This window comes from Natator depressus, chromosome 20 (assembly GCF_965152275.1).
Source record: "Natator depressus isolate rNatDep1 chromosome 20, rNatDep2.hap1, whole genome shotgun sequence".
NCBI classification, from domain to species: domain Eukaryota; kingdom Metazoa; phylum Chordata; order Testudines; family Cheloniidae; genus Natator; species Natator depressus.
In genome coordinates this window covers 749,977-771,528 of record NC_134253.1, presented here as the reverse complement: position 1 = coordinate 771,528, position 21,552 = coordinate 749,977, and the positions used below count along the sequence as shown (strand labels likewise).

Here is a 21,552-nt window from a genome sequence, read left to right as displayed (position 1 = left end):
GACCATACTCAGGCAGTCGTTATCAATGGCTCACTATCAGCTTGGGAGGATGCATCTAGGGAGATTCAGCAAGGGTCTGTCCTAAGTCTGGTACTATTCAACATTTTCATTAACAACCTGGATAATGGAGTGGAGAATACACTTATAAAATCTGCACATGACATCATCACCCTGGGAGATTTAGGTTAGATATTAAGAAAAACTTTCTAACTCTAAGGATAGTTAAGCACTAGATTAGGCTTCCAAGGGAGGCTGTGGAATCCCTATCACTGGAGGTTTTTAAGAACAGGCTAGACAAACAACTGTCAGGGATGGTCTAGGTTTACTTGGTCCTGCCTCTTGAAGTCCCTTCCAGCCCTACATTTCTACAAAAGTTGTTTTTAAGCCTTTTTTGGCTCTGAATGATGTGGTTCCTGTATACATCAGACAGCTCATTTTCCAGGCACAGCATTTGTCCCTTTGTTCCTCAGTAAGGGTTAAGGACAAATCTTCTGCCACATTTTGTGCTTCTTCTAACCTTATTTAGAGCACAGGGTTGGGGATTTTTGGGGCGGGGGCGGAGCTGAGGAGAGGGGGAGGATCTCGTGAAATGTTTAAAATTATTTTGCCTTTCAAAGAAATGCTTCTCTAGAGAGATTTTAACAAAATAAAAGCAACATTGAGTAACAGCAGCCCAGGAGACCTGGGTTCAATTCCTGGTTCTGCCACAGACGCCTTGTGTAACCCTGCATAAGGTACTTCATCTGTCTGGAACTCAATTCCCACATCTGTAGAACATGGATGACAACCCGTCCTTTGTCCCACCTGCCGTCTTGTCTGTTGACATTAACAAGGTGGCACTGTCTCTTATCATGTGTGTGTACTGTGCCCAGCACTAGGAAGCTCTGATCTCAGCTGGGAGCTTCTAGGTGCTACTGCAATAGTAGGAATATAATTGTTATATGAACAATAATGTCTCATGAACAGCTATATAAAAGGCAAACATTGCAGATATGACCTCGTCTCCCATTAGCCCCGTTCCCAAAGCAAGCTGGGAAGAAGCGATCAGCCTAGGTTAACTGGGCACCAGTCTCCCTCCCTCTGCTGTGATTATGAGAAGACAGTGACGACTGGTCCAGCACCTGGATTCTGCTTCCCAAATTAAAGTGAGTCAGACAGAGAGACCCTGGGGAAACACATTAAACACAACAGCCCTGGGAAGGGATGTTTCTTTGGAAACTCAAGAGACCAGCTCAAACCTTATGCTTCATACCTCTCCCCATCTGAATGTTTCACTGCATCCCCCACAAGGCATGGAGAGCCCAGCAGTAGCACCTCGAGTCTTTTCTGCCATCACCAGCATGGAGATCATAGGAGGAGGGTCCTTGAAGCACATGCTGCAAGTGGACAGGCCTCCCTGACTCATCTCACATATCCCTTCACTACCTCCCAGTTTCATACACTCACTCATGGTGACATTTTGGGCAGGACGGCTTCATTCCAACAGGGCATGTGACTTGATGCAGATGCAAATCACTTTAGTGGCCCATGCACATTAGTGAGATCCTCAGGTGCACACCCGCAAGTCACAGGTGACCTTAGCCAATATATTAGGTTTTGCCACCCGACTCTCATGGGCCGGGCTTCACAGTTGCTGAGCACCCATAACTCCTGCTGATATCAATCTACATAGGTTCATATATGGTCCCCCCATCCTGATAGTACCAAAGTATTTATAAATAGAAAGGACATTACCAGGGTCTGTATTTCTTTTCTTTATTCCCAGCCAGTGGCCTACAGGGTCCACAGACCCTTAGAGCCAAGCCACGATCATCACGCTCAATTATAAAAAACCACCCATGGGACGTGCGAATACAGTGGACAACATGGCCTCCAAAAGAGCCATCATCTGATAAGAACTCTCCAGCCAAACTTGATGGGCAAAGATTGCATAAATAAAACACAACCAACCATTAATTCAAGTGACAGCTAAATGCCTCCAAATTTTGCATTGGAGAAGGGGCATATGAGAGGGGCAAAAAATTAAAAAAAAAAAAAAAAAAAAAAGACCCACAGACTTATTCCCTGTTAACAGGATACGTTTTCCAGAATCTGAACTCACTTCCATTATCCCATTATTCACTGAGAGGTCTTAGACCTGGGCTCAACTCAGACTCTGAGGTTTTGCAACTTAGGCCCCATTTCAGCAAGGTACTTCAGCACATGCTTAACATTAACCCTCTGAGTAGACATATCGACTTGAAAAGGGCCAGGACTTCACCCACTGACTTCAGTGGGACTACTCGGTTCACAGGCTGTCTTCCTCCGGGCCCCAGGGGTGTTCAACCCGCCACTCTGCCTCAGGCCCCGCCCCCACCCAACCCATTTTCCCAAGCCTCCACCCCCACCCCGCCTCTTTCTGTCCCCGCTCCACCCCCACCTCATCTCTTCTCGCAGAAGCTGATCATGGGAGGCAGGAGGCTCTGGGAGGGAGGGTGAGGAGTTGATTGGCGGGGCCACTGGTGGGTGGCGCTGGGAGGCAGGGGGGTAGACTGGCTGCCAGTGGGTGCTAAGCACCCAATAATTTTTTTTCTGTGGGTGCTCCAGCCCTGAAGCACCCATGGAGTTGGTGCCTATAACTCACTTACTGAAGTCCCTTGCTGAACTGGGACCTTGAAAAGCAACTGTGAGTTCACAAAATCTCACCCCTCATATAATTTTAAGCCATGTTTTCCCACACACCCTCCCCAGGGTGGCATTTTTCTAGCTTAAAGGGAAGCCCAAGCTATATATTAGGTAGGGCCACCCAGAGAAGCTCAGAAGACACAAAGTGGGCCTATCCATAGCAGGTAGACCATTTTTTCTTTTACAATCTTTCTGTCTCCCTTCTTTGATTCTCTGCCTCCTTCCTGCAGTGCTTCTGGGTGTGTTCCATGTTGCCCACATTCTGCTAAAGGTAATATCCACCTTGTCTCTCTAATATCCTGGGACCAACATGACTACAATGACACTGCATACATGATACATACTGTCATGTGGGGAAGCTTTCAGTTTCTCCTCATTCATTTCAGCTGTTGACATCATTTGATACACAGGCCGTGTCTGGGGTCTCAAGAGCATGGATGGGAAAGGGTATTTTCAAGACAGTTTTAGGTAAGGAATATTTCCCCTCTTGTGACTAAAATCCTGTGGAGGATGGAGAAGAAAGGGCACCAGGGACAATGCAACTTAATGACCTGGTGCTTCCTCTCATGGTAGAGATAACCATGTGCATTATTATAGCATCTCTCTTCCAAGGATCTTCACACTCTTCATAAAAAGAGTAATTACTTCTCACTCCCATCCCTGTGGGTGGGAGTGATAAAGTTGGCCAAGCAATGGGAAAACGCATTTGCAAATTCTGATTCACCATTCAGATTGATCATATTACTGCCCTTTTTAAACTTGTTTTCTCTTAAAATTAGTTTGTGTTCATCCCTTTGACTGTTTGGAAATATGATGTTACCTGCCTGAATCCCTGTATGCACACATGAACAAAAGTATAAAACATCTAGTCAGAAAATGGAAACTTCATATTCCTCCAATGACCAATCACACACAACTCAAAGTTCTCAGTTCATGGAGAGTCCCAGAAACTGCAATTTGTTCAGATAAAATCTTCACTGTTTTTTGCATGAATGGGAAAAAGGGACTAACTGGTCCAATAAATTGTGCTTATGAGTAAATAATTCACCCAGTTCTAGTAAGAATCATCATCCCCATTTTACAATGGAAAAACTGGGGCACAGAAAGGTGAAGTGATTTGGCCAAGGAATGCTACTCACAGATCTAGAAACAGAACCTAGGAGTTCTGACTCCCAGTGCCTCGCCTATAACTATTAGCCAACTGGATAATGAGAAGTTAAGATTCTCAGTTGAATGCTGACAGTAATCAAGATTACCACTAGCTACAGCTGTTCCTAACACAAGGGAAAAGCAACCATCCGCTGTGGTGCCTATGTATGCTGTGTACCTAGCATTAAAAGAAAAAATCCATGTTCTAAAACTGTTTGGCAAATGCTGGAGAGTGGGGGGAATGTAATCTGGGCAAACTTCCCACTATTCAAACAGATCTGCAATTTCTGATGATTGAGAGGGCTTTTCTTTTAAATGGACTTAAAAAAACTTTTTCTGTGGGAAGCTCTAGAGTCTTTGGCTATATGAAGAAATGATACACGTCTAAATCTTATACATGCTGAAGTGGATGCAAACGAAAAGAGCCAATAAATAGGCTGCTCTAGTATTTATGGGAAGAGAGAAAGGTTCTTTGTACAGAGCAATAAGCATGAGGTCAGCTGGGCTGTAAAAGCTTGTCATTGATATCTAGAACCTTCCCCTCCAACATCTGCAGCTGTTCCCGTTGCAAAAAGAGTTCACATTCTCTGCATGGCATGTATGCTGAGTTTGCAGAAACTCTGTATGTGGCTATGCACAGAAATCCCAGCTTCTTTTTGGGGATATGACAGAGCATCTCCAGATTTATTTCCAGACAAAATGTTATTTCAAAGCTGCCTTTTCAGATAAAAAAATTAACATTTCCCACCTTAAAAGATTATTAAAACATGTTTTCTTTGTGGTGCTCATCTGCGATTCCTTCCTCTGGGGAAGTACTGGGACAGCTTGCAAGGTTTTTCCCAAAGCTCTGAAGGGTGGAAGTCCACATCACACTTTCACTCACTACTCCACAATTCCAATGCATCCCTTTCCAACCTCTATCTCACTTGAAGACCTAGAATGAATTCTCTGTTGGCCTGCGCCTTGTGCAGTCATTCACTCCAGTGAAAAATTGGTACAAAATGTTCAGGTTTTTAGTAGCATTTTTACCCACTTTGCCCAGATCAAATGACTGCACTAGGCCCAGGGAATAATGAACGGAGCCCCTAAGATGCATGCTTCCACATTTCCAAAAACTTTCCACACTGAAACTATTTGACAGAAGCTCCACCACTTGGGAGGAAAACCTGGATTATGTATTTTAAGGATTCTCCCCACACAACAGGATGAGGTTATAGCACTGTGTATCTGGAATATAAAAATCCAATCAGCTGGAAATATTTCCCAACGATTATGTACATTTGTACTTACCTGCCAGAGCAGAACCCTCAGGAAGCTTTTGTAAGGGCTGCATCAACACTTGCAAACTTCGTGCCTGGCTCTCAGCATCACTGCAGCTACACTGGTGCTAGCACCGATGCAAGCACTAGTGCGGAGAGGACCTAGATATTCCCAGTACCATATTCTGCTCTGCACTAGTGCTTGTATTGTTATTAGCAACTGAGGCACAGAAGCAAGCATTAAACTTGCTGTTGTAGATGCAAGACAAATTATGAGGTGTATCAAATTTTTAAGGGCCAAATCCAATTGACCATACACATGTGAGTAGTGTGCTTATGCTCGCAGGACCACTCACATGAGACAGGTAAGAAAGATCTGACACTAAGACAAAAGCTATAAAATATGTATTAAATAGCCCATAATAAGTTATTGATTTTACATGGCAGTTAACTGATCACCTCAAACTCGTGTAAAATCACTGACCAATATTTATCTCGAGCAGTTGCGATATAAACAGTCAAATTTCCATCTTCCCAGGCGAAACCAGAATCCCAACCTGCATCTTTCCTGTAGATTTCCCAGTTTATCCAAACTCTGACCTCCATGTAAGACAGTCACAGAAATCAGAGATAGAAAAGATGCTTGGTATTATGTTATCTAGTCCCCCATGCAAGCCAATGGCAATGTCCCCTTCATTGAACAGGATTGTTCACTGCTGCAGGGATGCTGGAATAATTTATGTAGTGGGGGTGCTGAGAGCCACTGAACCGAACTGTAAACCCTGCATATGATGGAAACCACATCAAGCCAGGGGGGTGTGGCAGCCCTCCCAGCACCAGCACTTCTGCACTGCTGTACAGTTACTACAACCACTTCCTTTTGGAGACTATTCCATTTCCTAGCTGAGTCCACCATCAGGAAGCCCCTCCTGATTAATAACCCTCATTTTTCCCATTCCTACTTTCATCCCTATGACTCCTACTTTTTTTTTTTTTAAATCAACCTAAAGAATTCCTCCTCTTCTGGGGTGTCACAATTCTGCCCCACCATTCCATTCAGATCAAAGGTTGACTGTATCCCATACAAATAACTAAACCTATCCCCAAGAGAAAAAGTCTCTTCCGCCACCATTTGCAGACCCCTCTTTAATCGATACAACACAGCTTTCTGCATGAATTCTACTGTCCTGCGTTAGGGTAGCAGCTGCCATTGGATTTACTGCAATAACAACTCACATTGCTTTGAAATCTGTAAGGTGCCAACATCATCCCAAGTGTGAGTTTTCAGAGCCACCTGAGAAGCAGACCACTCACCAGATATTATATACATAGATTTTAAAGGGCAGAAAGAACCATTAGGACCAGCTAGTCTGACTTCCTGCATAACACAGGCCACAGAGTTTCATCTAGTAATTCGTGCATCAAGTTTATGTCATGTAACTGATCTAAAGCATATCTTTTAGAGAAGACATTAATCTTGATTTAAAGACTTAAAGTGATGGAAAGTCCACCAGATCCCTAGATAAGTTGTTCCAATGGTTAATTATCCTCACTGTTAAAAAGTTGCACTTTATTTCTAGCCTGAATTCATCTAGCTTCATTGAATCTCATTCTGTTTTGTCGGCTAGATTAAAGAGTCCTCTGTCAGAAACCTTCCCATGTACGTACTTACAGACTGTGATCAAGTCACCTCTTAACCTTCTCTTTGATAAGATGGATAACTGTTCTGAAGCTTCATGAAGGACAAAAGCAATATTGGTTAAACACAAGGACAAAACAGTATGTTTAAAAAACCACAAGCCTGGCACAAAGATTCCATTCCCCCTCACCCACATTACCAAGGTGGCTTCCATCACCCAAACCTGCAATTCCCTAAGAAAAAGGTGATTTTAGTAACATCTCTCCTGCAGACTCACTTTCTGGGTCAAATAATAAGGGTCAAAGTCCTCCAGTGGTACAGCAACCAGGCCTTTCGGGATGTCCCCATAGATGAAAGGCAAATTTTTCCCTGCCTCCAGGTCGCTGTTAGGTTTTGGTTTGCTGTCGTCATCGTCATCCCGATGGCTGCTGTCTTGCTTTGGACGCTTCTTCTTCTTTTCCTCTGCAATACGCTTCTCAATGTTAGCCAGAGATTCTGGGGTGAAAGGTTTAAAACTATCAGGGCCTGGTGGTGCGAGCAGCTGCGCTGCCATCTTTTCATCCTGCAGCAGCTTCTTTAGTTATGTTGCACCCAGGACAGGTCAACTCTGCATGGGATAAAACAGCACAGACAAAACAAATAGGTTTCAGAGTAACAGCCGTGTTAGTCTGTATTCGCAAAAAGAAAAGGAGTACTTGTGGCACCTTTTCTTTTTACAAAACAAATAGTAAGTCACTGCACTAGAGATGGACAAGTACATTTCATGGGGAACCAATGATGATTCATTTTGGCCTTGATCCTAAAAGCCCTTGCACAGCAGGATGTACAAGGGTGATGCACTCCGATGCAAGTGAAAGCCACGAGTAGGAGCAAATCAGGGCAGGCACTCTGTCTCAGTCTGCTGCATGTCAGACCCCTCATTCACAAGTGCACAGGGGCAGAAAATGATGGTGGGAAACTGGACAGGTCTAAAGATGGATGGGTTTAAGTGAGTTTCTCATCATGCTAACAAAGTTCTTAGCTATGTGCACCCCTCTATATCTTCACTCATGAGTCTAAGCAGGAGTAAATTGGGGCCAGCTTTTCAAAAGCTCAGCTTGTTGGGTGCACGTTGGGTGCTCAGCTCTTTTGAAAGCCTGGCCCCCAGGCCCTATTTGATACCACTGAAATTAATGAAAAGTTTCCCTATTGATTTCAGCGGGCATTGGATTAGGCCCCTAGGGAGTACTCAGCAATGCTCATTAACGCAGGTGCCAACCCCTCCACACCTCTGCTGTGCAAGATCAAATCTTATAAACCCTTTAATTACACACTCAATTAATGGGCTTTGGGGGCAAATATTGTCATTTATGCCCCCCAAATTAAGTTTTTCATTTTTAAAAAAGGACTTTACAAAATATAATCATAATTTTAAAAAAACATGCAGCTGTTTAGACAAAAACATCCCCACTGCACCATTTTCAGCCCAAACATTGCAGTTTTGTGCCGGTGCATGAGAACAAGAAAAGTAAAGGAGATTAAGTACAGAAGCACAACTGACTAAGGCCCCCGAACCCTCAAGCTGCTACAGTGGAGAGCAAACCCTTTGCACCCACACAGAGCCCCAGCAGACCTGCTCATAGCAGCTTGTAGGATCAGGATCTAATCAAGTTGCCATGTGCAAAGCTGAGTGAGTTGTGGAAAAAAAACAAATCAGCACCACTGGTTTTTTTTTTTTTTTTTTTTTAAGTGTTTAGGATGACTATTAAATTTAATTTGTGAAAGAACTACAAAAATATACCACAAGGGCATTGGTGAAGTCTGTCAGATGGATTTGCCTTGAGATACAATCCTGTATTCAGTAGGTTTTGCACTGTCCCCACAAAGAGAGCGTTTATAAGGTATTAAGTGAACTCAAATTTAAAAGCAGACAAATAAAAGGGGGTAGCTAGAAAATCATTTTGTCTGGATCCAGCACTCCTAGAAAACCCCTGAAGTTTTACACCTTTTGCCAGTCCTTTGTTTGAGATTGAGCAATAAGAATGTGTTGCAATTCTGAGCTAAGGGGAGGATGTCACTGATTCCAGCTTTTCACACTTGGGAAGAGGAGGGCAGAGGAATTCTAGAAACCTTGCACTGATGCAACTGCACTGCAGCATTGCAGGCTGGACTACAACAGAGCATAGACACTGCTTGGTGCTTAAGGGAGGAAACCTGAATATTGAAGGGGCATAGAGTTTCAAGAGGAAAGACAAAATTGTCACTGGATGTCAGACACAGATTTACATATGAAAGTCATGCACACTATTGGTTTGTACATTTAAAGACAACGGATTGCCCAGGAAAAGACAGAGATCTTGTTACCCAGAGACACGCGCACACAGTTTTTTTTACAGTAGATATTTAATGCCAGGGACCTCTGAATAAAGAATGACTTTCATGTTCCTTGAAATCAATGATTGCTTTAGGGCCGAATCATTATGATTCAGCTATTCCAGCATGAAGTCAGTCACAGACAGCCTACGCAGTCCTCAGCTTTGAAGATGTACCTGGAATAACTTCATCCTGGCAAGATTCCCTCAAATCCAATGAGGTCATCAAGATGGTGGAACGTACTTATTCATAAAGGGCAGGTTGGAGCATTTTGTGTCCAGCCCTGAGCAAGGTCCACTCTCACAATGCCCCTTCAGGGGTTTCTGCCAGGGAAAGTGAGTGTCGTAGGAGTGGGAGATGCAGCGGGGTGGAGAAGGAAGGAAATAGTATACTCAGATAAAGCCCTTTTCAGGGTGGAGCATAATCCTGGCTGGTGAGACATGGCTCCAGGTAGTCCTCACCCCTCCCTGCCAGGAGCATATGCCACACGGTCCATGTGCTCCCTCAGCAGTTGGATGCAGGTAGCTAGGCCAGGATGGGAGGGGAAATCCTTAACCCCACACCCTCTTCTCATACACGCTACTCTGCACAGCCATGCAATGCTGAGTTAAATAATAAGAGTATCAGTTTCCTACTTTGATAGTGTTGTCACTTACAGAAACAAACCAACCTAGAATGTGTACAACCAATTATGGGTTCACTGATCATGGAGATTTTACCACGTAGTTAAAGCTGGAGGTAACAATTTCCTGAGTAAATTACAATATCTGATTCTCTGGCAGCTCCTGCTTTTTACCTCAGCATATAATAGTATTTGTATGGCTGAAGTTGCCAGCTCGTGTGTTATTTGGTGTACACCTTAAAGCTCCAGCTTCTGAAGTCCTGTGGTTAAATGAGAACCTCAGTTTTCATCTAAAAAAAGTTAGTTTCTAGCTCTCTGGTCGTGAAAAAAGCTTGCAAATGTAAAATGTGAAGGCTCAAAAAACAGAAGGCAAATAAAGAACCCCGTATGTATTAATTTTGAAAATCTCACAAAGGCAAGCCAATCTCATGCTTCTAATATGCTTGAGGCTGGAAAAATCAAGTAAAGTGAAAACTGAGAGGCCAGATATGAGCCTTCATATGTTCTTAAAACCACTGTTACCATCCCAAACTCACCCTGCCTCCCACCATACTCAGCAACACCAGCTTTTGACTCCCTCCTCGCAAACGTAATGGGAACAAAAACTAACTTGGCTGCCTTACTTAATGCAATTGTTTTCTTTTGCGCAATAGGCTTTAGTGCATGGACCTACAAGGATATTATCTGGGGTGTTTGTGTGTCTAATTACCTGCTAATTACCTGGACTGCAGGCACTCAGAAATAGAATGTGTGTCATATAATCTATACAACCAATAGCTAATGGAGATTCTTGTTTAGTTCACATGGCAGGAGCCTATGTTCTGGAGCAGAGGGCGAGGGTCAGGCTTAATCAGTTCTATCCTTGTCATCGCTGTGAAATTCAATGTAGCTAAGCAGCATAGCAACAAGCATGAATTTGTGCCCATGTATTGGTTACAGTATCTGTGCAGGATCTTTCTTCTGACTACACATGTAGCACCATCTTTAAAACAACAACAAAAACTCTTGCTCATTTATTTGGTGTGTATAGAATCACACCAATTTCCACAATAAGCATTTTGCTAGTGTTATGAATTGCACAAAGCCTGAGTTTTGTTCATCCCGCAGCAAGGCTATTTTCAAGATCTTTGAAGCTGCACTCAAGACAAAAGTAGCGCATGCAAATAAATTCTTCAATTTCTTTTCACTTCCACATAGAACAAGAAGGATCTACTGGGTCTATCCATTAGAAACCTGGAGGAATTGAGAGACTGGAAATCAAATTCTTAATGATGCTGAAGTAATTAGTATATTACAATGGAAATCATTAGGGGACTAAGTAGCTCATGCTACTGTAACAGCAGAGAAACAGACTTCACCTAAGTGCTTTAAACTAGAGCGAGGCAAGTTTGAAAACTTTGGTTCAGATTCAGAAATTGACACAAACTTCAGATTCAATTATTATTTGTCTTCTAGAAATGCCTACAGCCACAACACAATGGGCTAGGCCCTGCACACACAGAGAGAGAGTCCCTTTCCCAAAGCCCTTACAATCTAAGACAAGATTCAATGTTCTGGTTCAACCCACTAGAGAATTAGGCTGTGATCTCTAACTTTGGGCTCAGCTACACACACTTTTTGTACTGCTATATTGGTTTAGCAACAGACATAGTTTAAGTGGTCTGACCCACATATAAAATTGTGTCCATGCTAAGGGCTATACCAAGTTAACTTCATTGGTATAAACCCCGACTCCTAACAAATACTTAGATGGGTATAATAATGTGTGTAGACCAGGCCTTAGATACTTATATGGCTCCAGTATCCTAGCACCTCACAATCTTTAATGAATTTACCCCCACAACATCCCTGTAAGGCAGGGCAGTTCTAGTATCCCAATTGTACATATGGGAAACTAAGGCACAGAGGGTAGGTATGTCTACACAGCAGCTGGGGGGTGTTTCTCAGTGTGAATAAACAGACTCACCCTAGCTCTGCTCAAGTGCAGTACAAATAGCAGTGTGGCCAGCAGCTCTGTGCAAATGTTCTTCCCTTTTATATCTATACAGAAAGTAGGGGTCTGTTTCCTTTATATATTTGGGGAACAGAATCCATATATCCTGAGCCTCAGTTCAGTACTTTAACCACAAAGCCTTCCTTTATTTATATATATATATACATACACACACACACACACATACATACACACACACACACACATACATACACACACACACACATATATACACCTACTACAGGACAGGCCTAACAAAGAAAATAACAGAACGCCACTAGCCGTCACCTTCAGCCCCCAACTAAAACCGCTCCAACGCATTATTAAGGATCTACAACCTGAAGGATGACCCAACGCTCCCAAGATTTGTGAGAGAGACAGGCCAGTCCTTGCCTACAGACAGCCCCCCAACCTGAAGCGAATACTCACCAGCAACCACATACCACACAACAGAACCACTAACCCAGGAACCTATCCTTGCAACAAAGCCCGTTGCCAACTGTGCCCACATATCTATTCAGGGGACACCATCACAGGGCCTAACAACATCAGCCACACTATCAGAGGCTCGTTCACCTGCACATCCACCAATGTGATATATGCCATCATGTGCCAGCAATGCCCCTCTGCCATGTACATTGGTCAAACTGGACAGTCTCTACGTAAAAGAATAAATGGACACAAATCAGATGTTAAGAATTATAACATTCATAAACCAGTCGGAGAACACTTCAATCTCTCTGGTCACGCAATCACAGACATGAGGGTCGCAATCTTAAAGCAAAAAAACTTCAAATCCAGACTCCAGCGAGAAACTGCTGAATTGGAATTCATTTGCAAATTGGATACTATTAATTTGGGCTTGAATAGAGACTGGGAGTGGCTAAGTCATTATGCAAGGTAGCCTATCTCCCCTTGTTTTTTTCCTACAAACCCACCCCCCCCCCTCCCCAAGACGTTCTGGTTAAACTTGGATTATTGCTGTGCACATTGTAAGATGAGCTATTGCCAGCAGGAGAGTGAGTTTGTGTGTGTGGTTTTTGGAGGGGGGTGTGTGTGGGGGGGTGGTGGTGAGAAAACCTGGATTAGTGCTGGAAATGACCCACCTTGATTATCATGCGCATTATAAAGAGAGGTTTCAAAGAGGGATGGGCTATTATCAGCAGGAAAGTGAGTTTGTATGTGTGTCTGTGTGGGGGGGGGGGGGAAGGGTGAGAAAACCTGGATTTGTGCTGGAAATGGCCTTCCTTGATGATCACTTTAGATAAGCTGTTAGCAGCAGGACAGTGGGGTGGGAGGAAGTTTTGTTTCATGGTCTCTGTGTGTATATAATGTCTTCTGCAGTTTCCACGATATGCTATGCATCCGATGAAGTGAGCTGTAGCTCACGAAAGCTCATGCTCAAATAAACTGGTTAGTCTCTAAGGTGCCACAAGTAGTCCTTTTCTTTTTTCTTTTTACGAATACAGACTAACACGGCTGTTACTCTGAAACCTGTCTAATGTACTCGACAGTGTAACATTTGTATGCACTTCATTACTGACTACCATGAAACTGTACAGCGGCAGAGAGGATCTGGTCTACTTGAGTGGCAGATAAATATACAAGGCCTGATTTTAAAAAAGCATGGTAACTCAGGCCTCTTCCAAAAAAAAAAAAAATTAAAATAAAATAATATATAGAGATGCATGCCTGATTTGTGTACACAATTACACCAATGGTAGCTGGAATTAACCAGCTAATCTGATAAATGGCCATTTTAAAGCAAAAATTCACTATTTGTACTTAAAAATAAGGTGCACAATTGCACACATCTCTACTCTCTATAATCAGACTCAGGTTGACAGATAACTATTGGCTCTACCATCCCCTAGGTCCCTCAACCTTCTTGGGGCAAATTCAGGTAGAAATAGATACACCTGCAAAGTGTCTGGCCTGAATCCTTGGCTTGTAGGCAAGGCAGGCAGCATTCATCTTTGGTTGGATACCCTCCTTCCTAGACTCGCCCTACAGCTAGTCTCTTCTAGTGGAGCAGAGCGCAGCCAGAATCTTGGATTAAGGGCCCAACTTTTGCGTGGCTTGGGGACTTTTCAATTCTAAAGTTTCCTTTTGAATGTCCCACTCCACATATAAGTACATAGAGCCACTATGGCTCCATTGTGCAGGGAGAGGTAACAGGCCATTGATAGTGGGAACATGCTGCAGATGTGACAAAATAGTTCTTAACCAGGGGACAATCCTGCATGGAGGAAGTTGGACTGGATGAACCAAGACATCTCCACCCCTCCCCACAAATCTAACTTAGAGAACTAATGGCCTTGTCTACACTAGAAAACTGAACTATTCATAGTTGAGTGAGTTGGGTTACATGGATTTAAGCACATAAGCCATCCTGAATGGTGTTAATGATCCCTGTGGGCTGCCCTGCATCCAGGCTAGCTCTCACCTACACAATTTTATTCTTTATGGGCCTGAACTATTTGAGAGGCCAGTCAAGATTGTCAAGAGTGAGTAAGTGATTTAGGAGCACAAGCCCCATTGAAAGGTGATTTGTGATTAGGTCTTCACAGCAGCTGGAGGTGGAATCACCAGGTCAGGCGGACATACAGACACTAGTTTAGCTTGAGCTAGCACAGAAAAATAGCGTGGCCGCGGCACCACGGGCAGTGGCCCAGGCCTAGCTGCCCAAATATGTACCCAGAGGGCTGGGCAGGACTGCACTCAGATGCTGAGCTAGCATGTGTACGTTTACCTGGCGTGGGAATTACACCTCCCAACTCCTGTGTAGATGTACCCCAACTCTCTTCAATGCGTTTGAAAATCTCATCTCACAAGTTTAGTAGAGTTCAAAAAAGGACTGAACATTTATATAGATAATGAACACATTTAGAGACAAAACAGACATATTAATAAAGCAAAATCAAGAGCTTTGGAAGGGCTGTAAACCCTACTTCTTCAGGGCAGATTTCACTCTTTGGGGCAGGAACCACCTTTTTGATCTGCATTTGTACAGGGCCTAGCACAATGGGATCCTGATCCATGACTGGGGCTCCTAAGTGCTGCCATAATACAAACAACAAGCCACCTTTAATTAATGGGGGTTAGAAAAGGAGCTTCCCTAGGTATGGGGGCAGATTATCTCATACCTGCCCACTGCATGGTTTCTTGCACCTTCCTCTGAAGTTGGCCATTGTCAGAAACAGGATACTGGGCTAGATGGGCCACTGGTCTGATACAGTTCAGCAGTTCCTATGGCCCACAAGTATCTATCCCACAGTTTCACAGCACAACTCCCAGAAGCAGTGTATTCTGGGAGACTTTGAATAGCCACTTGGAAGACAGCCGCAGGACTAGTTGAACTAATCAACTAATCTGCACTCAGACCGGCACTAAAATAGTTCAGACCCAATATGTATCTAGTCCCGCTGAAGCACACCTCGTTCCAATTTGCACGTAGCCTGGTAAGTTTCTCCAGCCTAGACAAAACCTATAAGAACACTCAGCCAGAAGCCTTATTTTAAAAGCAACAAGCTCTGGCTGGGGCCTAAAGAAATTAACCAGAACAGAGGCTGGAATTTGTAGTAGAAAAGGGGAAAGCATCAATGTTTCTACTGCTGGAGGATGAAGAATTTAATATCTTGCAAATTCTAGCAAAGTGTCCTTGGCTACGTGGCCTGTGCAGTGGAATCAGTGGGAATGGTCTGAATTTTCCTTATTGAGAATAATCAAACATCAGGGGTTAAATCGTGGCTTCACTCCCATTGACTTGAATGGAGCCAGGATTTCACATTTAACATACAAAACACCACCCCTTGGGCCTGTTTCTCTATTGCCCTGCACCTTGTCTGATCAATCACACACTCCCCCCTCGAAGATTTAACAAGAAAGAAGAGCACTGCAGGTGAAGTCTTCAGTTACCAAAAGTTCATTATTTTCACAAGTGCTCCCTACAGTCCACTTACAGCTGCCTTGTGAAGCATTATCATAAATTATTAAAGTCAATAAAATAAATTAAAACATATTTTGAGGCAGTATCCTTGTTTCAATGCATTTGTTCATTTATTAATTTGCAAGATTCAGTCATTCACAACGTGTCTCCCTGTTGTTTGTGTAGGGTCCGCCTGAGTGAAGTTGTATATATTTCACAACTTCATACAGACACATGCATCTATGTATCAGTGTACACACGCGTATGCACACACACACCCTATGGCCTACTCCTTTAAAATTAGACTGGACGAGATACTAGGAGTAAACTGAAGGGGACAGTACTCTTCTGTCAGGGAGACAACCTCTGTGGGACCTAAAATGTCTTTTCCATCTCCAGTAAATAATATATACATACTCTACCAAGGTAATGAAGCTACCTATGAGGTGAGAGGGGTGGCCATGTGGTCAGCTGGCACACAGCACATTGCATGACCAAGAGCCTAAGGTGAACTTTGGACAAACCCCTACTTTTATGTCATGTGCCATATAATTTTTTAAGCTTGCACAAGGAAGACAGAATATTACTCACCAGGTCCCATCTCTCTTTTAGTAACTTGTGTAGATCTCAGTTTATTTACTTCTCAGGGATGAAAGAACTAGGGGCCACCAAATGAATATTAATGGCAGCAGGTTTAAAACAAATAAAAGGAAGTTCTTCTTTACACAGCGCACAGTCAACCTGTGGAACTCCTTGCCTGAGGAGGTTGTGAAGGCTAGGACTATAACCAGGTTTAAAAGAGAACTGGATAATTTCATGGAGGTTAAGTCCATTAATGGCTATTAGCCAGGATGGGTAAGGACTGGTGTCCCTAACCTCTGTTTGTCAGAGGGTGGAGATGGATGGCAGGAGAGAGATCACTTGATCATTACCTGTTAGGTTCACTCCCTCTGGGGCACCTGGCATTGGCCACTGTCAGGATACTGGGCAGGATGGACCTTTGGTCTGACCCAGTATGGCCATTCTTATGTTCTTAAAGGCTGAGTCAACAATGAAGTCCCAGTGAGTTTGGTTATCCTAGCCCGAGACAGACTAAGCAGAGCACCAGGCTGGACCGACCTGTGAGCCTGCTCCAAAGCCCACTGAAGGTATTGGGAGTCTTTCTAATGGGCTTCAGAGCAGGCTCCTGAGTCCTGGTACAGTAATACAAGATGAATAACTTCCCCCATCCTGTTTATAAACACCTCTTTAAATTCAGCCTGTAATCCCATTCCTCCTGCTTTGCCAAAACTGAACCAATCACTTCCATCTCCATACTGCTGCTACTTTGAATCGCCAGGTGCTGCACCTTGCCAAGGCAATCCAGGTCTTCATCTAGCAGTGCATGAACCTCAAAGGTGCAAATCCAATCACTTCACAGACCTCAGACTGGGGGTCACTTTGGGCAGCAATCATCTTTCCATTATATACATGTACAAAGGCTAGCACAATGGGGTCCTTAGCCTGTCTACTGCAAATAGCGGCCCACTCTCCTAGCTTGTCTGCAGCTTTCTGAAGATGTTCTTTTGCTCTTAAGCTTTTAACGGTACATCCAGGTGGCTTCAGCAAATGTTGATACTCAACAGACGTGGCCTTGTTTCAAGTCAGTAATCAATATGCTGAAGAGTCTCAGCCCCACCACAGAGTTTCCAGTATCAGCTTCTTCCCATCACAACCCATTCTCAGTTCTGTTTACATGACACCCCCCAGCTGGGTCAAGAATCCAAGCAGAACAGTGTGGTCTGGTGTTTAGGGCACTAAACTGGGAGTCCAGAGATCTGGACTCTATTCCTGGCTCTGCTACTGACCTGCTATGTGACCTTGGGTAAACTGCTTCACTTCCTACTGCCTCTGTTTCCTCTCCTATCGCCCTGTGTCTGTCTCGCCTGTTTAGAATGTAAACTCATAGGGGGCAAGGACTGCGCAGTGCTCTGATCTCAGCTGGGGCTTCTAGGTGCGATCAAATACAAAGATATAATAATATTGATCCAGAGACACCAGCAACCTGAAAACCACATTTCCCTCTGAAAATGTATACCCACAGTTGTTACAAATATCTTCCAAGATTACTGTAATGGAAGGAGATTAATGAGAAGTAAAATATTTTTCTGTTTTTCCCCCCAAGCCAGTTCATGTTGTGTATCTGACAGCACTTTGTGGTTTCACTGTACAAACAGGTTTCAGAGTAACAGCCGTGTTAGTCTGTATTTGCAAAAAGAAAAGGAGGACTTGTGGCACCTTAGAGACTAACCAATTTATTTGAGCATGAGCTTTCGTGAGCTACAGCTCACTGCATCTGATGCATACTGTGGAAAATACAGAAGACGTTTTTATACACACAAACCATGAAAAAATGGCTGTTTATCACTACAAAAGGTTTTCTCTCCCCCACCCCACTCTCCTGCTGGTAATAGCTTATCTAAAGTGATCACACTCCTTACAATGTGTATGATAATCAAGGTGGGCCATTTCCAGCACAAATCCAGGTTTTCTCTCCACCCCCCAAACCCCACTCTCCTGTTGGTAATAGCTTATCTAAAGTACAAACAGCAATCAATGTTCTGTTGATGGTCAATTGCACTCCCTGTCTCATGCACGAGCATGATGACATGACTCCCCTGCAATGTGCTCTGTGGGGAGCCGAGCTGCAGGCTCTGCCCAGGGCTTTCAAGAGGATGCCGCAGCAAAGCTGAAACTGAACAAGCAGCTGGCAGAAGCACGCACACAGTAGAAGAGGAGGGGGGGAGCAGTGTAGCTCCTGCACAAACACTGCCTAGCTATCAGAAAAAGAGCAGAAAAACCCCTATATTTTTAAAAAGAGGAACTTTAAAAAATCCTGGGGCTGCTATTTAAAGGGGGCTCTTTCAGAGATGTGAACATGTAGGAAACTAATCAGTCAATTTTAAAAAGATACACATTGGCAGCAATGTGCCTTGCCCAGCGTCAACAGAGCTGAGAACAGCCGAACCCAGACTTCTGGACTCCTGTCTCCTGTCCTAGCCAATAGTCAGAGCTGCCTTTCAGTTATCCCCAATCCCATGTGGGAACCTGGAGATTAATTCAGATGAAGCACTAAAGTTTTAAGAACGAGGAGTACTTGTGGCACCTTAGAGACTAACAAATTTATTTGAGCATAAGCTTTCGTGGGCTAAAACCCACTTCGTCAGATGCATGCAGTGGAAAATACAGTAGGAAGATATATACATACATACACACACACACAGAGAACATGTAAAAATGGGTGTTGCCATACACACTATAATGAGAGTGATCAATTAAGGTGAGCTATTATCAGCAGGAGAAAAAAACCTTTTGTAGTGATAATCAGGATGGCCCATTTCCAACAGTTGACAAGAAGGTGAGAGTAACGGGGGGGGGGGGGGAAATACGCATGGGGATATAGTTTTACTTTGTGTAGTGACCCATCCACTCCCAGTCTTTATTCAAGCCTAATTTAATGGTGTCCAGTTTGCAAATTAATTCCAATTCAGCAGTCTCTTGTTGGAGTCCGTTTTTGAAGTTTTTTCTGTTGTAATATTGCGACTTTTAGGTGTGTAATCAAGTAACCAAGGAGATTCAAGTGTTCTCTGACTGGTTTTTGAATGTTATAATTCTTGATGTCTGATTTGTGTCCAATTATGCTTTTACGTAGAGACTGTCTGATCTGGCCAATGTACATGGCAGAGGGGCATTGCTGGCACATGGTGGCATATATCACATTGGTAGATGTGCAGGTGAAAGAGCCTCTGATAGTGTGGCCGATGTGATTAGGTCCTATGATGATGTCCCCTGAATAGATATGTGGACAGAGTTGGAAATGGGCTTTGTTGCAAGGATAGGTTCCTGGGTTAGTGTTTTTTTTGTGTGGTATGTGGTTGCTGGTGAGTATTTCCTTCAGGTTGGGGGGCTGTCTGTAAGCAAGGACTGGCCTGTCTCCCAAGATCTGTGAGAGTGAGGGATCGTCCTTCATGATAGGTTGTAGATCCTTGATGATGCGCTGCAGAGGTTTTAGTTGGGGGCTGAAGGTGACGGCTAGCTGCGTTCTGTTACTTTCTTTGTTGGGCCTGTCCTGTAGTAGGTGACTTCTGGGTACTCTTCTAGCTCTGTCAATCTGTTTCTCCACTTCAGCAGGTGGGTATTGTAGTTGTAAGAATGCTTGATAGAGATCTTGTAGGTGTTTGTCTCTGTCTGAGGGACTGGAGCAAATGCGGTTGTATCGCAGAGCTTGGCTGTAGACAATGGATCGTGTGGTGTGGTCTGGATGAAAGCTGGAGGCATGTAGGTAAGTATAGCAGTCAGTAGGTTTCCGGTATAGGGTGGTATTTATGTGACCATCGCTTATTAGCACTGTAGTGTCCAGGAAGAGCACAAAACTAAAGTTTTGTGGTTCACATTCTCCTTTTTAAAGGCTGATAGAGGAAGGATGTCCAGTGGTTAGGGCACTGACTTGGGACTCAGAAGACCCAGGTGCAATTCCGTGCTCTGCGGATTCTTTGTGACTTTGGGAAGTCACTTAGCTTCTCTGTGCCTCATTCCTTGTACAGTGAGGGCAACAGCACCACCCAGCTTTACAAGAAGCACTGTGAGAATACACACATTAAAGAACATGAGGTGCTCACTACTATTGCAACAAAGGCCCTATATGCAACAAATAGAAGTGGAAGGGGAGAATGAGCCGCCTTCCAGTCCTCTGTTATTATGCCAGATACTTAGTGGTTGCCAGATCCTCATCGTTCCCATACATTCTGCGCATGAGCCATGCAGGCTAATGATGCGTTGGGTTTAAATTGGCTGAGCAGCGCTAGCCGTTATGATACCACCATTTTCATCCCTTCCTCTGTTCATAGTCAGAGCTTACTCAATTGGATAGAACCATGCTCGCTTCAGGCGAAAGTTACTCCGAGGCGGAGAGCCAGCACAGTGCCCACACACCACTCACTTTACTCAGATTGTCAGCTCTCTGGGGCAGGGACTGTCTTTTTGGTTATGTTTGTACAATGCCTAGCACAATGGGACTGTGGTCCATAACTAGGCTCCTCAGTGCTACAATAATACAAATAGTAAACACTCAATTCTCATTTAAGTCATCAAGGATTACAGGATCCAGGGATCCACTGAAGAATAGGCCCCCACATTCACAACTGTTGTCTGTGAAGTTAGGCTCCTAAAATCCATATTTAGGCTACCAAATAAGTGGCCTGATTTTTAAAGGTGCTAAGCGCTGACATGCCCTATTAGGTTTCCACAGGAGTAGTGGGTACTCAACATCTCTGAAAAAATCAAGACACTTATTTTAGGTACCTAAGTATGGATTTTAGGAGACTAACACGAGGCCTCCACATCTGAACAGTTTAGCCTACATCTGAGCCAGATCCTCGGCCAGTGTAAATCAGCATCTCTGGAGCTGCACTGGTTTGCACAAGCTAAGGAGCTGGCCACAATTTTTCATTTTAAACTGTTTGTGATATGTTTTATTTTTAAAATGTTCTTCTTTCTTGTTTTCCAAACATCTTCCCTCAAGGTCCCATGTCAAAGCCACCTTCTCTTTGGCCAAAAAAACCAAATGTTGCCAGAATTGCCTCAACTAGCTAGAGGAGTTATTTTACTACAGGGAACCACCATCCTGAAGGACTGAATTTGTAGAAACAACGAGGAGTCTTTGTGGCACCTTAAAGACTAACAAATTTATTTAGGCATAAGCTTTCATGCGATATAACCCACTTCATCAGATGCATGGAGTGGAAAATACAATAAGCAGGATGCATCTGATGAAGTGGGTTATATCCCACGAAAGCTTATGCCCAAATAAATTTGTTAGTCTCTAAGGTGCCACACTGAAAGCTTATTTTATTTAAAGTTTTATCCTGCCTTAAAATTTATATAGAATGATAGTCGAATTGACGGGTA

General features: G+C 43.6%; 1 protein-coding gene across 3 annotated transcripts in view; it reads right to left on the bottom strand.

Moving 5' to 3' along the window:
* Window positions 1–21,552, bottom strand: part of SCN8A (sodium voltage-gated channel alpha subunit 8) — a 111,744-nt gene that overhangs the window by 80,475 nt on the left and 9,717 nt on the right. For all 3 annotated transcript variants that reach the window (XM_074935780.1, XM_074935781.1, XM_074935779.1), the window contains exon 2: window positions 6,989–7,318. In XM_074935780.1, coding sequence (XP_074791881.1) covers window positions 6,989–7,264 — 276 coding nt within the window. In that variant the 5' untranslated portion in view covers window positions 7,265–7,318. The remainder of the gene's footprint in view (window positions 1–6,988; window positions 7,319–21,552) is intronic.